At 42.3% G+C, this 20184-nt stretch overlaps 1 protein-coding gene across 11 annotated transcripts in view; it reads right to left on the minus strand.

The window, feature by feature from the left end:
- Positions 1 to 20184, minus strand: part of LOC124430343 (gamma-aminobutyric acid receptor subunit beta) — a 62382-nt gene that overhangs the window by 35314 nt on the left and 6884 nt on the right. For all 11 annotated transcript variants that reach the window (XM_046976744.1, XM_046976754.1, XM_046976752.1 and 8 more), the window contains one exon: positions 3859 to 3956. In XM_046976744.1, coding sequence (XP_046832700.1) covers positions 3859 to 3956 — 98 coding nt within the window. The remainder of the gene's footprint in view (positions 1 to 3858; positions 3957 to 20184) is intronic.

Below are 20184 nucleotides of genomic sequence, written 5' to 3' on the forward strand. Positions count from 1 at the left end.
CATTTCTAGGATGTTTTTAAAGCCCTATTCCCGAAGAACGTCCCGTATGGGCTGCATAAATCGCAATGACACATCCATAGCCAGCTAACGTTCGCAAATCTCGTGAGAAACGTTAATTGAAACGTAGCTAGTATCGTTTTCTCGTTCGTAAGGACAAAGAGAAAAGAGATAAAGAAAGAAAAAGTGGAAACGAAAACGAGGAGTGAACGAGTCAACGTCGGGCGACTTGCCAAAAACGTTCACCGTGTTCAAAAGTGGACATTTTCTTTTTTTTTTCTTTTTTCTTCTTTTATTCGGACTCCGCGAATACACCTTTGACTACACCTGTTTGCGACGAATCATCCTTCCTCGGGCTTCTGTCGAACGAACAACGGAAAATCATTGTTTCATTTTTTCCTTCCTACGACGTGGTAATATACCAAGATGAAAAAGTTTGTTTAAATATTTTAAGGCGCATATAAGCTTCGGGTTCTTTTCAACTCTCTCTCTCTCTCTCTCTCTCTCTCTCTCTCTCTCTCACTTTGCTCTTTATTTTTTTGCGGTGTAGATTAAAAGATACGAGTGAGCCTGGATTTATCATATACTCCGTTTCTTTATTTAAACGCGCAAGAAGTTTCTCATTTTAGAAAAACGAACGTCGATTATCGCGATAATTTACTTTTCAGGACATAATAAAACCGCAGGATTTCGTGGCAAGTTTTACATGATTCGAGATAAGCGCAGGCTCGTTAATTAGTAAAAGTAAGACGGTTTAAATTTCGTTTTCCCTTATCGTAGAAAAGTAAAAAGAAGTCGGCAGTAATATGGAGAACGTCGGGCGTCGTCTATCTCGTATTAGTTCTTCGCGGCACGTATTCCATCATTTGAAGCTTCCATTCGATCCTTCGAAGAATATCGGAACGAAGGGATATAGTTCTCGCAAACTTACGAAACTCTTTTTATTTATCCGACGGATGGGGGATATTATCACGGCTTTCGCCGTGGCACGGTGAATGAACGATCCAACGGTGATTTAAATTTTTAATGTCGGAACATCAAATTCCATGAATCCGATATGAATCCTTTTTCTTCTAGAGCAGGAGTGCCTCGGGAGGAATATCGACGATTCGACGTGGCTTTTCACGGAGAAGGTCGGTATAAATAAATGTTTAGCTAAGAGTTTATCGTGCGGATCTTTTTTTTTTTTTGTCGTTTGCATTATCAAGAGAATCCGATTAACAGCGGGTTAACGCATAATCAATTTGGATCGTAAGGTAAATAGAAAATAAAGCAGAGATCGAAGGGAGACGTTAGAATTTGTGTCGGGCTACGGGCCAGGAGCGTGAACCAAGAGGAAGAAGCTCGAAGGCGAATCTGGAAACGTCCCAGAGCACGATTGGCTACGACGACCGCCGAAAAGAACGCGCTCGGCATCGAAATCGTAATCGTAGATGAGAAACGAGGGAGTTGGGGGAGTGGAAGAGGAGAGATGCCCGTTAACGGTAACCACTGGCAACCCGAGGAGCGTCTCAGCATCGATCCGAGTTTTATCGAAGCACTCTCTACCCCTATCTCCCCCTGTTTTACTCTTTGCCCCGCCCTGCGAGTTCGCGTTCACAAAATTTGACTTTACCGCGGAAATTTACTCGTTCCTACGGCTTCGACTGCTCGACTTTCAAACTATCCAACGAACCTCTCGATAGGAGAATGATTTCAAAAGAAACTCGAGGTAAGAGCAAAGAGAAAGATTCATTAAAATTTCCCCTTTAATCCTTTAATACCGAGGTACATTCGCTTAGAGATTACTGTCGTTTCAATTTATTTCCACATACTACTTTACTATTTGCGATTGCAAACTTTCCTCCCAAATCTTTAATCATATTTCTTAATTTATCAGACAGAGAATGTTTCAGAATTCTCCTATCGATTTATCCCGAGTATTAACGGTTGAGGTAAAATCATGCAAAGAGCCGATGCTACGAAGAAGCTTCTCCTCGTATTTCGATTAATTCTTAAATTCGTGCAAAGTTTTAAGTCGAGAGTCAAAAGAAGAGAGAGAGAGAGAGAGAGAGAGAGAAAAGAAACAATCAAATTGTTTTCTTCTTGGACGCCTTGAGTGCAAAAGAAAGATGCTCCTCTTTTTCTTCTTTCCCCCTCCCTCCCCGACATCCCTGAAACGACACTGTCAAGGCACAGTCTTGATTTCTTCCCCTTTCTTACCCTACACGATCTCCCTTTACTGCCACTTCGAAGAACTCACTCGAGATACGAAAGCGAGCAATATCCAGTGAAGTTTTCGCGTTTAAGAGATTACGCGTTCTCCGGTGACTCGAGAAAATGTCGCTTTATCGCAAGATCCATGACCCGTCCATACGTACAATCCTCGTCAGTTGAAAATTAAATTAGACGATTCATTTAATCGATTCTTGAAAATAATACAATCGAAAAACTGTTATGCATCCTCCGTTAAACGTGAAAATAAAAATTGATCAGAAAAAAATTTTACGTATATATATATATATATATATATATATATATATCAGTCTTATTTCGAACGAAGCACTCATATAGATAGACGTTCGCGACTCGATTATTCATCGAATTCCCTCATGCGCTACGCTTACCTCCTAACGAGAGATAATTTCATGCGATATATTATCAGCCGGCGTAATCATCCTTTTTTATTTGAAAAGAGTCAATACTTGCTCGAGTCTTGATCTTTCGAGATCCATTTTCTCTTTTTTCTCCGTTGCTCGTAAAAACTGCACACGCGGGATGAGGCCCGCAGAGAAACTAGCAAATTACTCCTTTTTCGTTTGCAGGCCGAGTACGACACGCGAGTTTCTATTCCGACGTTCGTCCCGGTACCACTGTCGAGGTTTTTTTTTATCGAACCGAGTATACGCCCACGAGCTTGCTCCCTATTGTTCCGAATATTCTTTTCTGTATCGTTCATGACGAAAGAGTAAGCGGCGTCAAAAATATTTCTCGGGGCATTCTTTCTCGTTTCTCTCTTCTCTCTTTTTCTCTCTCTCGCTCACTCATTTACCCTTTTACTCCCTTTTGCTCGTGCCTATATCTATATTTAATCCAATCCATTCCTCCCTTCCAGGTTTACATTTTTATCGATATTTATATGAACGATTATTTTTAGATTCTGCTTTCAGTTCCGATAAGTACGTACGTACAAATTTATTCGACGTTTTGCTGCCCTTATTCTTTTTTCTCTCTTCTTTCGAATTCACTTATCGCGAAATCGAATCTCAGCGATCTTTTCCCTCGAGTTCGAGCGCACAAACGAAATACATTTAGCGAATTTTTAGCGATCGAAATACGCGCAGTAACGTCTCGGATATCATCGAATATTCATCGAAAAATCTTTAGGGGTATCTCTTTATTGTATTAAACGGTCTTATCATGTTGCACGTGTCACTGTTACGACAATATCTTCGGATCTCCCAATCGTCGGGTCATCGAGACTTTAAGAAAAATATAATCGGCGCAACGACTTTAAAGACTATGTATCACGAAGAAGCGAACAAGCGTGGCACGAATAGTAAGCGTGGAAATTAATTAGAGGGAGAGAGAGAGAGAGAGAGAGAGAGAGAGAGAGAGAGAGAGAGGGAAAGAGACTGGGAGATACGAGGGAGAATTTTAAAACATCAAAACCAACGAGCAAGGATACTCTCTCTCTCTCTCATTTCTCATTTTTTTCTATCTCTCAAATTTCATTGGCATCGATATTAATAATTTTGCGATCGCAACCATATTACGATTCTTGCCACGCCTCGGTGATCCAAAGTGTCGATAATGATTTTGATCTCGAATTATCGATTCTTTTGTTTTAAACAGGAGAGGCAATCGATCGTTCTTACTCACCTCCGTAGTTCGGCCTTACTCTTTTATCGTAACTGACGGAAAAGGAGTCCAGTATCGCTGAGATGTTGACGTCCCCCAGCATACTACCGCCGCCGGTTCTGCAAAAATATAAAAATAAAAAAGAGATACATTTATTTGTATTACAATAGAGATGCAGTAGCTCGCGTTTCTCTCATCCGGTATCCGCTGCTCGATTTCAATTTCCTGATGAAAATACGTAAAATATAGAGAAACGAGATAAGGTTTCCGTTAGATAAATTTCTCATTATAAACCCTCTAAATCACAGACGTGTACGTACGATATCCTTTTTGCATGTGGATCACGTATGTGGATGTACGTACGCGTACAAGATAATATATTCAATAACGAGGTATCGTTAATTAGACACGAACTGTAGAACAATCGTAGTAAAAAGAAAATGCATGAAGAAGAAGAGAAGGAGCGTTGAAAAGCGTATACACGTTGAATACATTAGTCTCGTCTGAATAGAAACAGTAGATAGTAGACCTTTTGATCAGACTCCTGTGTGACGAGTAGGTCTACTAATCAAGTCGTCGTTATCCCTGACGTTTCTCCTTTCGAGCGTGCAAGTAGAAGAGGACGACCTTTGGTCGGACGCGGTAAAGTGTATAGGCAACTAATTAACGTTACCTAACTTTCTTCTTTCTTTTTCGCTTTTTTCTCTTTTCTTTTCTCGTTCTTTGTTTTTCTTTTTTTTTTTTTTTCAGAATGGTCGCTCGGCCAAAATCGTCCCGTCGTCTGCATGCTCGAAAAGGTTAAACGAGTATGGTCAAATAAGTATCAAGCTCTAGGAGGAGAGTGAACTTTTCCAACGTAAAGTCGATTCCACTCGTTTTTTTTTTTTTCCGTGGAAAAACGTTCGTTAAACGCAGAAGGCAGATTACTATTTTTAGAAGAGACGTTCGGTTCGTTCGACAATGTCCAACCAATAGCAATGGCTTTGACCGTACTTACGAAACGATTTATCGAACGATCGGTCGCGAAACGCGTTCAACTAAATCTCACAGAACGATATCTACGAAGAACTAACTGACAGGCAGCGATAATAGGTCAGAGGTTAGGCGTATCGATTAGAGCCGCACGGATATTTTGTACCACCCTCGAAATGGACTAGTGGTAATAGTACGAAAAGGAAAAGTATATCCATGAGATCGGACTTTGTTTTTGTATGTAGGAAAAATTCCGCGGACGCTCTCTCTCTCTCTCTCTCTCTCTTTGTTGTTGATCGGGGAAGCGCGAAAGGGCAGTTACCATGGTTCCTCGCGAATGACATTTTTGAATATTCCGAAGAAAGTCCTTCGGGGTGAGTGAATCTCGGCCAGGGCTAGTATTTTGAACAGGGAGGATCGTGCTACCTGCACGCTCCGTTGGGAAGCCCGTCAAGGAAATGTCAGGGAGTCGTTGTACGCCTTCGTGATTTACTTGGCTATTCGAGCAGAGGATCTTCGCGACGTGGAAAATCGGAAGATCCTTTACTCTTTTCTGACGTTTAAAGTCGAGTCTGACAGCCAATGATTATTTCGCGATTAGAGCAATTCCTCGATCTTAATTTTAAATTTATTTCGGAGATAAATTGATGCGAAACCAAGTTATATCTTTCAGGCGCTATCACGTAATCGTTCATTTTACTGATCATGGAAAAGATATTGGAATGAATACAGCTATTAATTTTTCGACGTAACATTGGCGAAATCGTCGAAACGTCGTTTAAGGGTGTCGAGTATTTTTGGTCCGGTTTTTGATCGGCCCGATTATCGATATATCGCAAAGACGTCATATCCACGCGTCGATCATAAACCAAAAAGGAAAACTAAGGGAATTCTTCGAGTACCGAAAGAATCGCAAATGTCGATTTCTTAGATTTCTAAGAGCACTTGACCCTTTTGTTTCCTTCTCATTCTCCTTCGACGTCTTCTTCTGCTGCTCTACGGTCTTTCCTTTTCCCTACCCTTTATTTATGGTTATCCTTCGCACGGCACTACTTATCTCTCTCGTTTCGAACAAATTCGAAAAAAACCAGATGTCTTCGCGAACCCTCTCAAGTAACGTTCTTCGTTATATTTTTCAATCTCTCTTTTCTAGCAGTATAGGAGAGACGATCGCGAGGCTTGCACCGCCTCCTTCGAAAGTTTCATTAATCTTCTTCTTTTCTTTCCACTTCTTTCCATAGTTTTGATTTGTGTCTTTAGCCAGCTTGAACAAGAGTAGTCCTGTCAAGAACAGTAAATCCCATCGTTTCTATATTCGAACATTTTCTAACGTCTTATCTTGGAGCGTATTTAACGCGAATGTCAAGGGTGAACTATAGGAAAATATAATAGATAAAGTTTAAAAAATCCTCTTTTATAAGATTTCCGTTGGTTCCACTTTCGGTTCTTCATCCTCTGGTTTCATACATCTATGTATTTTCCATCAAAGATCTACCTTTCGTGAGGTATTGGTTATGAATTATTCACGATGAGCGATTCGAAGAAGGAAAAAGCGAGTAGCATTGCTCGCCGGATGCTATATATAATTCGAGAAACGTTCGGATCGAGAGAAAGAGAGAGAGAGAGAGAGACAAAACGGCTTTTTCGCTATGATTTACGCTAATTTCAGTGCCGATTTAGAGAGGCAGAGTAAGGATAGAAAAGAGAGGAAGTCGTAAGTACCCGAATGCATCCTTCCGGTCACCCTCGCGTGTTACCTTTTTATCGTCGACTCACGAACCCTAGGAGTTCGCCTCGTATTTCTTGTCTCCCCTCTTACAACCGCGAGTCACGACTTTCCTCCTTCCTTATAATCCTTTACGTATTTTCCTTTTGAAAGGCCGCGCAGAAACTTTTCAACGTCCTCTTACCTTTCGTCGTCTTCCTCCCGAAGAACGACGAAACTTTTTACGTTCGAAGAAGAAAAGGCGTATCTTTCTTCTTTTCTTCCTTGGCAAAGTATCTTCCGTTTGATTCGCAAGAAGCACAAGACAAGATAGTACCAGGACGACACCGAGGTATATTTATATTTCTGCACGGATGAGCATCAATAAACGATCAGATGTTCCACGGCGATCGTCATCGGCGATTTCGAACGAAAACATATAAGGAGGCAAAGTTTAAAGGTCGACAAAGAGAACTCGGAAGAAGATTATAAAAAAGCCGAGAATTTCAATGGTCACGCTCGTTTCTCAACGCCGAAGGAATTGGAGACGTTCATCGTCGACCAATTTCGTCTCCTTTGTTCTTCTTCCTTTCTCTTCTTTTTTTCTTGTTTTTTTTTTCCTTTTTCGGCTAATTGCCTTGCTCGTCGCGAGTTAACGACGATCGACAGGAGCTTTCCCCTTGTTCGTTCCCTTTCGATCTCGTCGGACAGTCCTCGCCGAGCAATAAATAACCTGCGTAATGGGAATGGAAAAAAGACCAATACAAACGAGCTTTCTGGCCGTTTGCAGGCAACAGACCGCGCGATAACGAAGAAAAACTGGAAGGAATTCGAAATGGAGCGACTCGATGCGAGCAAACACATTCATCGAGCAAAAGTAACACGACGGAATACGTTCGTACATTTGACGAACGAATGGTGCACAGGTGTGTGCGCGCGTGCGCGCGTGTGTGTGCGTGCGAGTGTACGCGTAGACGTTCGTGCAATTCCCGATGCCTTCATTTATCAATGTCCAACCGGGGGCCTTCCAGTCGAATGTCCTTTATCCTCGTTTCAGGTTAGCATCGCCGAGCGAGCTACAAAAGTATCACGATTCTTCTCACCGTATCTTCGTAGAGCAAAGTTCAGGTGCACGCGATCGAACGTCGGCTAATCTTCCAACGTTGATCCTCTTTTGACGCTTCGTCCCGACACTTAGCCAAACTTCCGTCGGGAGGATCCTTCCATATCTTGGTTAGAAATGCTTTCGATCTTAAACGATCTTTCTTCCGATCGAATTCGCTATTCTTCTATCTAAGTATTGTATATTTTGAATTTTATCGTTCAATTTTGTCGTCAATAATTATAGCCTTATGATATTACGTTCAGACGTTAGACAGACGTTGGGGATCGTTTTATGAAAAATTGAAATCGCTGAAGAACGCCATTAAAATATTCATAAAATCTAAAGCTCGATCAAGGAACGTACACGTTCCTTTTAACGCTCGAATCTACTTTGGAAGAAAATTTCATCAATGAAGCCAAGGCTCGCTTTCTCCATCCAATTCCAATTAATCATTCAACGATGTAGTTTCTTTTTTATGACCGGCACTTTGTACGGAGTACATAGACTTGGCTATACTCGTGAGTCATCTCTCACGGCGTATTTTCCGAGTGTAGGATAATATAGCCACTGGAGAGGTCGAATGATAATGCGAACTTTCAAGGAAGACGCAGCATCTCTCAAGCTGCGTATTCACATACGTACGCTATCGTTCTCGCAAAGTATGCTTAGGAGCAGCCATCAAGGCGTACGAGCTTGAGCGTGCCCCTGAAAAAGAATGGATTTATCCCGACTATTCCTCGCGAGCTATCGAACATGGGCCCCCTGGATGGAGATCGCCACTTTTGACGCGGCATCGTTTTCTCAACATTTTATTACGCTTTTATAATTACGCCCTTCGTATGTTCGCTTTTTCTTCTCTATCTCTTTTTTCTTTTATTTTCTTTTTTTATTTAGTCACTCCACAAAACTGCATTGAAACCTCATATGAAAGTACGCTATATGGAATATTATCTTTTCATCTATTTCGGTATTCCGGGAAAAGAATGCCAAAGTTACGCTTATTATAACACCGAAAATATGGACCAAACCCTATTCTATTTCTCTCCACGTTATCTAAATGTATCTACTTTTCTTTATCGCGTCTACTCTTACAAAAGTAAAGACTTTTTCCTCTTACGTATGTGTTTTACGGAGAAACGGTCTAACGGGCGAGGCATTTTTGAGATCTCGTACGGATGCGAGAAATTTTGCGAAATTTTCAAGGAATAATGCAAGAAACGTAGGCGAAGAGGACAGAAAGCGAGGGGATGAACGTGGATGAGAGAAAAAAGCGTATTCGTACGGATGTTCAATGTTATAAAACGCTCGTCGTGCGGTCCTTTTGATGAGAGCGGGAAAAGATAAAAGGAAAGAGGGAGATAGAGAGAGAGAGAGAAAGTGTATATACAGCATCCGGTAGAGTTCCATCGACGCGTCGCGTTCTCTCTAGTGTTGGTGAGAGCAAATCTGACGTCACTGGCCGCGTAAGCCTTCTCCCTCTCCCCGTCGGTGGCTCTTGGTTCGTCGGTGTGACGCCCTCAATGTGGGTTATGACGATGGCAGGGAATACGCGCTCGGTTAACCCCAGGGGTTGTGTACGTATTCGGATCGAGTTTGCGAGTAGCCGAGAGTCTCACCGTGCGATCGTCCATTCCGTTAAACTTTTTCTACGAACGCTGTGGAAGCTTAGCTTTTCGATCTTATATTCTCTCTCTCTCTCTCTCTCTCTCTCTCTCTCTCTCCGTCGTTTCTCTTCGCGGTAGGAACAACGAAGACGACGTCGATGCAACCCCTGTCGGATGCTACGAATCTATCTGGTTTTAGAACAACGAGGGCTCGAGTTTGATGTTGCGCGTGGGTAGTACATAGAAACTTCATGAAATATGACATGACAATGAGCCGAAAGGTCGACTCGACTCGACTAGGATCGACGGAAGGATGGATGTACCGGGGCAACTACACGACGGTATATTTACACGAACCATCGAAAGAATATTACAATGACGAAAGCAAAAGTTATATAACGCTTTTATCGATCTGGCCTCTCGCGTATATCTGCATGGTGCTGGATGGTAAAGGGATGAAGGGCCAAGCGGAAGGGAAAGATCCGAGGGAAAACGTTTTTCGATGGAAGAGGAGCACGTCGATTATGCGGATACAAGTACCACTTGCTCCCTCTTCCTCTCTCTCTCTCTCTCTCTGCTCATCTTTCTAAAAAAGGCGCGTCTATAGTATTGAAACGAGGAAAGTTGGAACGACGAACGGATAAAAACTCGTAGAACTTTAAGACAGATGGAAAGTAATCAAAAGCACCGAAACGTTCGACGTATCTTTGTGTTAATTACGATTTTTTCGATATCGTGCCATTCGACCAGAGTAGATTTTGCTCCTTCTTCTTTATAAGAAAGAAAAATGTCAGAGAATAAATAATATAGAATCAAATACACGTTTGTTATATCTTAGAAAGAGAGAAGTTCGATTTCGTTGACATTGCGTTTTCTTAACGAGGCAACCGATTATCGTAGTCTTTGTATAATCTCCCATCGCCTTTGTCTCGATATCTCGCAACTGGATCGGATTGGCGGAGAAGCTTACGCGGAAGAAAGTAATCTATCCGTTTTGCATAGGCAAATCTACCCCACCTCCTTTTTCACTCCTCTCACTAGCCCGAAATGATGAGAGAGAAAACTCTCTCTCTCTCTTTCTCTCTCTCTCTCTCTCTCTCTCTCTCTGTCTCGTACTCTCGCGTAATCCCCCTTTCATTCGTGTTTCTTGTTTCAGGGCACGGCTTAAGAGGGAATCATGCTCGTGAAAGTACCGACGCTTTTCAAGCCCAACCACTTCCGGTATTTAGCTAAGCGACGACAACGACAACGTCGACGACAAGGAGGAGTAGAAGAAAACCGTTCGTATTAGATGATTTAGGTACAGCGATGAAACTTTAGCTGAAACTATACCGTTGTGTTTCGTCGTATGATACTCTCGCTTTCTATTTTCTATTTCTTTCTTTTTCTTCTCTTTGTCTTTAAGTTAATTATGTTTTAGTAATTTTATCGGATATTTTGCCAGTACGTGCTCATTGTTTCTCATTGTCGTTGTCGTCTTTGCGAAAGGTCTTCGTACGGTCGCGCACATTGCTCGCAGTAAATGAGCATGCGCGCCGGTTTATAATGGCGAAGACGTCAAACGATTTTCGCGATACGATGAGAAGAGAAGATGGAGAAAGAGGAGGATGAAAGGCGGATGGAGGAACGAAGACGAGAGCGAGATACGGCTCATTAAACGTCGAGCTCTTCCCTCGGCAAACGGACCACCGGTACGAGAGCTACATGGTAGAAATTGTAGTGCAAATACGACTACATTTATCCTGCAGCCTCTTGAAAAGTGCATATATTATTCAACGGAGAATGCTGCGTCTTTCTCCTTCTCTTTTCCTATTTCTTTTTATTTCTCTTTCTCTCTCCGTCTCTCTCTCTCTCTCTCTCTCCTCTTCCCCACGACTCTTTCCTCTTCTTCGGAGAGACTCCTTTTGTATTTATCTTGGGTGGGTGGCTCGCAGACGCGGAAAATGCTCGCGGAAGGTAAGAGAGAGAGAGAGAGAGAGAGAGAGAGAGAGAGAGAGAAAGAGACAGAGAAAGAGAGCGAGGGATAAGGTCGACGAGTACCACGACTTTTACTCGTATAATTGTTCGAGTAATTTCGCTTCTCCGACTATTGTTTGAGTTAGCTTATGAATACGAAATGGTATGATCTTCTAACAGCTCGATTGAAATAATTTCCAATGACTTGCCGATTACGTACTTTTCAAATTTTAATATCGACTACTTTGTTGAAAACTAATTAATTCATAGTCGTGCAAGTGCTCCTCTCTGCTGCGGCATTAATCACTCGATGAAAAGTATTATTCCATATACATATATGTATATATCTTTAATCTTTTACTTTTACCATTCGTAGCTAAAGACGTTAAGGTAAAAACTACATTTTCCTACAGTATAAAAAGAATATTCGTAACTCGTAATTGTAAATCGTACAACGGACTTTAGTATTTTGCCGATGCAACGTTAGCTTTATTTCTTTCTACCATCATTACTATTTCTATGTGTATTATAAAAATATCGTATATAACGGACTACGAAGTATATGTACATAATTACAGCAGGTATATATGTATGCATTATACTTTGGTTCTTCGTACGCTGGCCACGGCTAATTAGCTGCACGCAATAAAAGTCTACCGTGGTATCGGATGATCAGGAAAAAGAGCGTGCAGTGAAAAAGTTTGGTTTTCTCAAAGTGTTCTTTTTTTTTTGTCCAAAAACGAAAAAGAAGAGAAATGCAGAAATAATTAGTCGGAAGTAAAGAAGAAGAAGAAAGCTATGAAGAAAAGAGTAAATCATAAAATAAAGTAGTGAATGGCTCGCCTTTAGGAAAGCACGAAGGATTAATCGAGATCAAAGATATCGCGAGTGACGACAGGAAAAAGACAACTAAGGCGTTGTTCTTCGTCGTTGTCGTCGCCGTCGTCGCCGCCGCCGCCGTCGTCGTCGTCGTCGTCGTCGTCGTCGTCTTTATCGGGGTTCGCTGTCCTTTTCGTCGGTTGGTCTAGTCACAGGGGATCACGAGACGGTGTCGGTTCGTGCGATAGCTCGAGATAGAGGAGACAAATGACAAAGGTTGGGAGGACGACGAGGACGAGGACGTGAAAAAGGCGGAGAAAGGAGGAGGAAAAAGCTATAGTCTTTGTAGCACTTTGGCCTAAGCTCGCACACATTGTCCTCATTACGACTCGCGGTCAGCTTATCGGAGGAACACGCGATACGCTTGGAGAATTCAAATGGCTCGCAATTATTCCTTGGCCTAGACCGCTGAGTCGTTAGACCTCATTGGTATTACTCGAAATATTTTTCATTGCGATCGATAGATCGTAGTTTATATGTTAACGATTAGTTATATACTTTTTAGATACTTTTTCTCATTCCACCTCCGTTTCCACGATACCGAGAAAGTTTGTAGATCGAATTTTCAAGTTTCTCTTGGATGCGTTTATTATCGTGTGATAATCGCATCCTGGAGTAGCGCAACGTGAAAAATGTCAAGAAAGTCTATTACGTGTTTCGTCCCGAACGACATCGAAGATTTAATGCATAGATAAGAAGAAAGATCTTCAATCCGCTCCTCGAATTATAACATCTCGTGAATCTTGGAATTTTTTTTCTCGAGAGTATACACTATGGGTTTTTTCTTATTTCGTATTATACAAAATAAGAAATTATTTTTCCTCTTAATCCTGTTAATTCATGGTTAATTTTTATAACTCGAGGACGAATTATGCAGCATTAATCGAGCAAATCATTGTGACGTGCCTACAACATGCCTGGCGTAATTAACGCGACGGTCGATGCTTCCTTGGAATCGAGTTCTCGTTGTCCTTGTTATTATGTGGATCGGCTTATCTAAGAGACACGCGATGTTCCGGGAATATCTAGATAAAACTATTCCTTGGCCTAGACCGCGTACGTTCGCAAAGAGAAATACGTTCGGGTATTATCCTTCCTGGCTTATTTTTCCTTCGATCGTTTAGCGTAACATCGATCACGTACCTTACTTTTTTAAATATCGAAAGATTTGTCCTTCCCATTTTTAGATTCTCAACGTAATAGTCGCAAGATATCGATTAAACCGATGGAAATTTGATGGCTTTCCGCGAAAATATTATAATCGGTTAATATTGCTAAGAAGCGTCGATTGTTATCGGCGGATATTCGCAGCGGACTTTGGAACGAAAGACCGAGGCAAGATCCGTTCTCGACTATGCACAATAGCGAGACCTGCAGGGCGTTTTACCATTACGTAATGGACATGCCAGCCGAATGCAACGAGCCGTTTATTTTTACGACTTACACCACCGACTGCCTCTTGCAGGCCAAAGGCGCGCGTGACTCCTTTATTAAAGTTCCCTCGTCGTTCGCGGTAGTAAGTATCACGGTATTAAGTTTCTCGCTCCTGATATTTCGTTAAAAAGGACGACGATTTACGATTGATTCAATGCTACCGTATTTCTCCATTTTAGAAATTTTGAGATCTTTAATTTCTCAATTATCCCGAAATAGGTATATCTACGGTGTCCATCGTTACCATTATTATTATTATTATTATTATTATTATCGTTACTTTCTTTCTCATCTTGAAAGAGGATCGCGGAAACGATAATGGGAAGACCGAACGCAAATAACTTTATTCGTAATCGCGTTTCCTCTCCCCGATGATAGACGCCGCGTTATTTTCGAAACAAACGAGACCAAGCGCTATACGACTCGAAAACATTAACGAAGTAATAAAGTCTAATGTAAATGTATCAGTAGGAAGGAAATGGTAACGATCACTGTGTAATTTTAATAATGTTAATTAAACTGCCCGATCATTCCGGGTAGCGTTAATTGCTCTCGTACATTAGCGTAATGTCCTTTGTTCGTTTGGAATTAACGAGCGCAATTGGAAGTACTCGATGGATATACAGATTCTCATGACTGGTAGATTTGCTTCCATGAAAATGTTCGTTCTCTCTTTTAGGAGGGAGGTGTATCCTCCCGATTCCTCGAATTCGCGTGGTCGAGGAAAAAAGTATAAGGGAACGTCTTAAAATTGGAGTTCGTCGAAATAACGTTGAGACGTTTTTGTATGCCGTGGAACGTTGGCAGGGACGATCAGACAACGCGCACGCGCGCACGGTTATCGGAGATAACGACAAACGAGCTTTCTCCTAAGGTCGAGCACGCACGCGAGATCGCGATGATTTTGACGAGAACCGGTAAAGCGGCAGCAGGCGGCAGGCGATCGATAAACGATAAGCGGTAAATCGGGACTGCGCCTTTCCTGCGGCATGAAAATCGTTTCTTTCTATTTTACCTATAGGCTATGTCATATATACGCGATGCATAAGTAAATCGACGATATACTCGGGAATTAATTGGGAACCAGGGTTTAATCGAACCCTTGGTATAACATTTCTATCAAGAGAAACTACTTGGAACTTTGAAATGTCGTTGGAAAGCTATTAAAAAAGTGGTATCATCGAGCGAATTTTAGACCTCGAACTCTTAGCCAGTACTTCTTGCTTTTTCAACAAGCACGAAACTCTTTTTCGCTTCTCCTACGAGAACGTACGAAAAGGACACAAAGGAGAAAAGGAAAAAGAGGAAGAAGAAGTGCTACTGTTGCTAGCGGGAAGAGGAAGAAAAATCCTCTACGTCGAACGTCGATGAAATTTTAAAGGAAGCGAAGTTTGTCGGGTCCCCGCGGTTGAAAAGGCAATCTTGCTCGAGAACTTTGGCCCCTGTTTCTCTCTCTCCTTCTTCCCTCCCTCTCTTTCTTCTGGGCACGATTAAATTCTCAAGTGCCAGCCACTTTTCCTCCTTCTCTACCGATAGGTAGAATCATGAAAGAAGAGTTGGAGGACCATGAGCTTCAACAAACAAGTTTTTATTAGTGTATTCGCGAGAAGGATCGTTAGAGTACCTATCTACCGTTTGGGAAGTCGTTTGAAAAAAGAAAACGTGCGGAAAAGCGTTTGATGGCATCTTAGATAGTTAAAGAACGGTGAGAGGGAGAGGAAGGGTTGACAGTCATTTGCGAGCTGTAATTTCACCGCGCGTAAGAGCCTGACCGAGGGTGAGAGACGGAAAGGGAGAGATCGTGTCATAAAGTTGCGCTTTATCGCGTTCCACGCCAATGCGGACTCTCTCTCTCTCTCTCTCTCTCTCTCTCTCTCTCTCTCTCTCTCTCTCTGTCTCGACGCGAAACGGGGGCTTGCTTCGATCTGCCAATCATAGGAGTCCGATTCTAGGAAACACGATGCTCTCTTATACCTTGCCGTGCCATCGTATTCAGCCTTCTATTCCCGATGAAATAAAATCGGCTACGAACGATCGAGTCTATTCCTACTCCTTTATTCCAATTCGAATATTTTATGTTAGGTCGAAAGCTCATTTTCGAATCGATCGGTAACGAGTGATCTCGTTTAACGACGAAACGTTGAACATGGAAAAGAGATTGCTGATTTTTCTTAAAGGTTCACGACCGTTTTGTTTCGTTTCGTTTCGAGGCCGAACGATGGAGTATCGCCGACCTCCGACAAGCTTAATCTCACAATTGACCTTGATTACCTATAAGTTTAATTTAGCACGCAATGAAGATTCTCATTCGCGATAGGAAACACTTTAGACCACTCTTTGCCGTCCCTTTACCAGCGCGTAACCCTCCTTGCGATATTCATTACTAATCTGCTTCATATCTTTGTATCATCTTTCATTTGGTTCATCGTTTTTTTTCTCACGACTTAAAATGCACGCGATTAAGGTCAGGTAGCGTCTATTAGCGTATAATAATCACCACTTATTACCTTGTATTCAATTTTGAAATATATTTTATAATTATTCGTTCGTCGAACGAACAGAAAGTTGACGAAACAAGGATTTTTAATCAATGAGACGCGTAAAATTCACGAAACGATTCATTTTTAAGTGCACGTAATGGCTCTTAGTCCAATCGCGCTAATATTCACATGCGCGCGTACTAATATCCAAATAGGGCTGGATCTCTATGTATATATATATGTATATATATATATATATATATATCGGTCAACGATCTCCCCTTCACACTCGAAACAAGGATAATACGCATGAATCGATCGCGTGGCACATTGATCAAGGAGCAGCGGCTCGTTCAACGTGCTCAAGCGGCTTGCAACTTGTACAGAAGGCTTTGGAGATAGAGAGAGAGAGAGAGAGAGAGAGAGAGAGGGGGGGGGGAGAGAGATCCAATGATGAGAAAGAGAGAGGGAATGATTATCGGTAATTCACTTTCCAATAATGCTATTATCTACGTAATCGTGCTGATTCTGTAACGTGACTAGACGAGTTCGCACCTCGCAGAACGCATAAACATACATGCACGCACACAGATACGTGTATTTAAATACAGCCTCTATGCCTCTATCAACGGATTATACTTTCACGTATGCGCTCGTATGTGTATTCATGCAAAGGCCAAATTTGACATATCAGAGAGGAAGGCTGAGAATCCACGAACGAGCAACGCGCTCGGATTATTCAAATTCTTGAATGTATCTAAACATTAATGTATCTATTAATGTTTATCTTTTTGACGAGATGTTAACTCGTTGGATTTAGATAAAAAAAAAAAAACAAAGAAAAGAAAAAAAAATTGAATCTAACTCGTTCGTATTTTCCAGTTTTGATCTAAATTCGATCGAAAAGGTCATTCGTTTGAATTGTCCTGTCGGCATTCATCGTCGACGACGAACAAGGAAAGTAAGACGGCGCTTGGGCGTAAACCCAAGCACGGTCACGTAAATAGGCTTTGTTTCGGCCCGAATGGATCCTGTTCCGGTACGTCCTTTGACGCGAAACGAACCACCGAGTGAGCACCTAATGACGCCATCGCGCCTATGGTTTACGTTGTTTATGAATTTCCAGGTTGAAACTATGAGCACGGGTGGGTACTACGTAGCACGTTTGAATAATCAGAGACACCGAGAGGTATCGACATAAATCGTTGTCGTCCCGGTTCGTTAATTTTCACTCTCGTTCGTTCGAATACGAATTGTATTGTTCGTTTGTTCATACATTTATTTGTCGGCTTTTAGACGTTAATTAGTCTTTATCTCGGTTTAATTAATTCCTAATACTTTTGACATACATACATAATAGGCAGGATTCATTGTGATATCTTGGTAACATTACCGACCGTTTTCCATCCGTTTATCTAACAAAGAATTTCAGTCGTAATGTATACGAAAGCTCGTTAGCGGGAGGGGGAGGAGGTAGCACGATAATGGGGGGAATAATATTTGCCATTTGTGTCAGGCTTGTTTGCAATATCCGCCGATCGGGATAATCCCCTGCTCCTTCCAAGTGCGTATATACGCGGTTTCATGTTTATTTGTATTTGAGAGTGCATACTCGTCGCATGATTAACATTCACTGGATGTTTCGATAAATAAATGATAAATCATTAGGGATTTGGCCGAACAACTTTTCTTTTTTTCTAAGGTATTGCAGCAATTTGTCCTATTTGGACGACACGTCGCGCGTGTAGGCACTCCGAACGACCAGTATCGAAATGGAGGCCGACACGTCAATGTCGCTGGCTATTTTTATTCGCAACTGCAGCCACGGTATTCGACGGAAAACTACTCAGGGACGAAGGTGCTTCGATTTTCCATCGAATCTACGCTCGTTGCTTCTCGATTAGCACACGAGACGATACCTGTCGTATGAATACCAGATGGTTCGGAATTTTCTTTCAAAGAACCTTTATCAGCCATTACTTTTTTCCCCTTTCTTTTTGCGTCGAAAGGCAAATTTTGAAAAACGTTACCGAAAAGCAACGACTGAGAGAATTTCATTCTCCTAGACGCGAGAAAGTAACAGGTTCCATTTCTTTCTACGTTTTTACTTCCTCCTCGTTGTCGACGTCGCGAAAGCATAGCTTTTATCATTTCTTTATTCGTTGTTAACGTCACGTTGCTGTTAAATGACGTTGATACCGATACAACCGTTACCGTTAACTTCGTAGGGGCTATTTTTACACGTGAAGTGTGAACGCCAACGACGAAGACTACTAGAAGGAGTATGCCGACGGTAACGACGACGTTTCTCAGGGCTCGATAAAAGCGTAGGTATGCTAGTTAATTATATCAGTACCCCATTACCGTGCCAGTATACCGCGTGATTGCAATGGCTTTTTATACACGTCCGTTGAGGCTACGTCGAAGCGGCGTATCGTTGAAACACTCTGACGGTGGTTGAAAAAGAGGGAGGTACTGCTGGAGACATTGACGATGGGTGGGGGAAGTTGGTCGCTACGTTTTCTCTCTCCCCCTCCCTTTCTCCGTATACTTGGTTACAATCATCTCTACGGTTACAACTTTTTTTACAACAACGAGCAGCTGTGCATATACAGCAACGACAACGGCAACGAGCGACCGCTGCATAGACAACGAAGGAAGGAGACAACGGCCGGCACCACATTACTCGGAGCTTGCCTTCGGACCTAGCGAGATCTGCGTAAATACGGGCGAGTAATTACGTTGCTGGAGGGAAATTACCAGTTACCGGCTCGCCGTTGAGTTTTATCCAATTAGGGGATTGCTTTGGCCACCCTGCAGAATGTTCTCTCTCCCTATTTCGGTCGCCTACTCTCGCTCTTTCAACTTCGTTTCAGTCTCTTTCGCTCTCTCCAGTCGGCTGCTAGTCGAAGCGAAAAAATTCCCTCGACGAGCGCCGTTTTCACTACTCGCGCGTCTTTTTTCATTCTCTATTTTTTTTCCTTTACATTCTCTTTTTCTCCCTTTTCTCTTTCGCTTTCCTACTCCCATCATGATTCTCTTACTATCAAAGTAGTACTACTTAGTCGACTTACTCGCCTAAGTTACCACTCGGTCAACGATGGGAGCCAGGCCGAGCCGGTATTTTAGAAAAGCGAAGCCATTCTCGTCTCTATAAATAAAAGGGCTTTCGCGCTCGCATCGCTCGTCACATCGATCGGACGCGAGAGATTCTGCGATGGAATCAAAGTGCTTTGTGAGTCTTGCGAGTGTTAAATATAGAAAAAAAAAAAAAGAAGAAAAAAGAAAAAAAAAAGAAAAAAAAAAAATAAAATAAAGGAAAAAAAGCGAAGCGCACGCACGACGACACGTAAACGCAAAGATGTTTGAGGGCAAGCGCACGATTTCACGCGTCATATCGATCGTCTTTTTATCCGATCAGATCCAATCGGTCTAATAAAATCTCTGTTTGCGCGTCAACGATCGCAATGAATACGATGCGAGATATTTCATATCTTACAAAGCCGTCTCGAGGACTTAGTTCGTGACTTAGTCGCGACGAAGCTATGTTAAAACTGTATTAACCGAACGAGTTTCGGCACGAGTTTGGAAATTCGAAGAGTCGAGTTAGCTCGCCGTCTATGATATTTGTTAAAAACTTTTAGGCGTCACACCTTAATGCGACCCAAAAAGCTCTTTTATTGCAACCGCACTTTAATTCACATTACACCGTGCTCACCCGACTATGCATCTCTCTCTCTCTCTCTCTCTCTCTCTCTCTCTCTCTCTCCTCTCCTCTTTCTCTGTTCGTTCATTTGCACATGCAATTCGCATACACTTTGCGTACATGAGTTTACGGACGAACTAGCATCGAAAATATTCGAGCAACCAGGTCGATTAACGTCATCGTATCGGATCTCGGTCACGCGCTTTACACATGTCTATTAACGAATACGAATGCACAAACGAGTAAAGAGAAAATGTGAGAAGAGAGAGAGAGAGAGAGAGAGGATCTCGACTTCTGGGCTTTGCAATATAACTATCGGCCGAACGAGAACGACCGTTCGAAGCGGAGGCGGCGAACGGACAATCAAGGACGCGGACGTTGGTTAGCCGAGGGTGATGTCCTCGCCATTGATTGGCAGCCCTGACCGCGTCTGTGCTTGCCAAGGTTCCGGTATGCAGACCTACGGCTTTGATTGCGGCTTACACGAACGAAACGAATCTGCTTCG

The sequence above is a fragment of the Vespa crabro genome, chromosome 18 (genome assembly GCF_910589235.1).
Source record: "Vespa crabro chromosome 18, iyVesCrab1.2, whole genome shotgun sequence".
Taxonomy (NCBI): domain Eukaryota; kingdom Metazoa; phylum Arthropoda; class Insecta; order Hymenoptera; family Vespidae; genus Vespa; species Vespa crabro.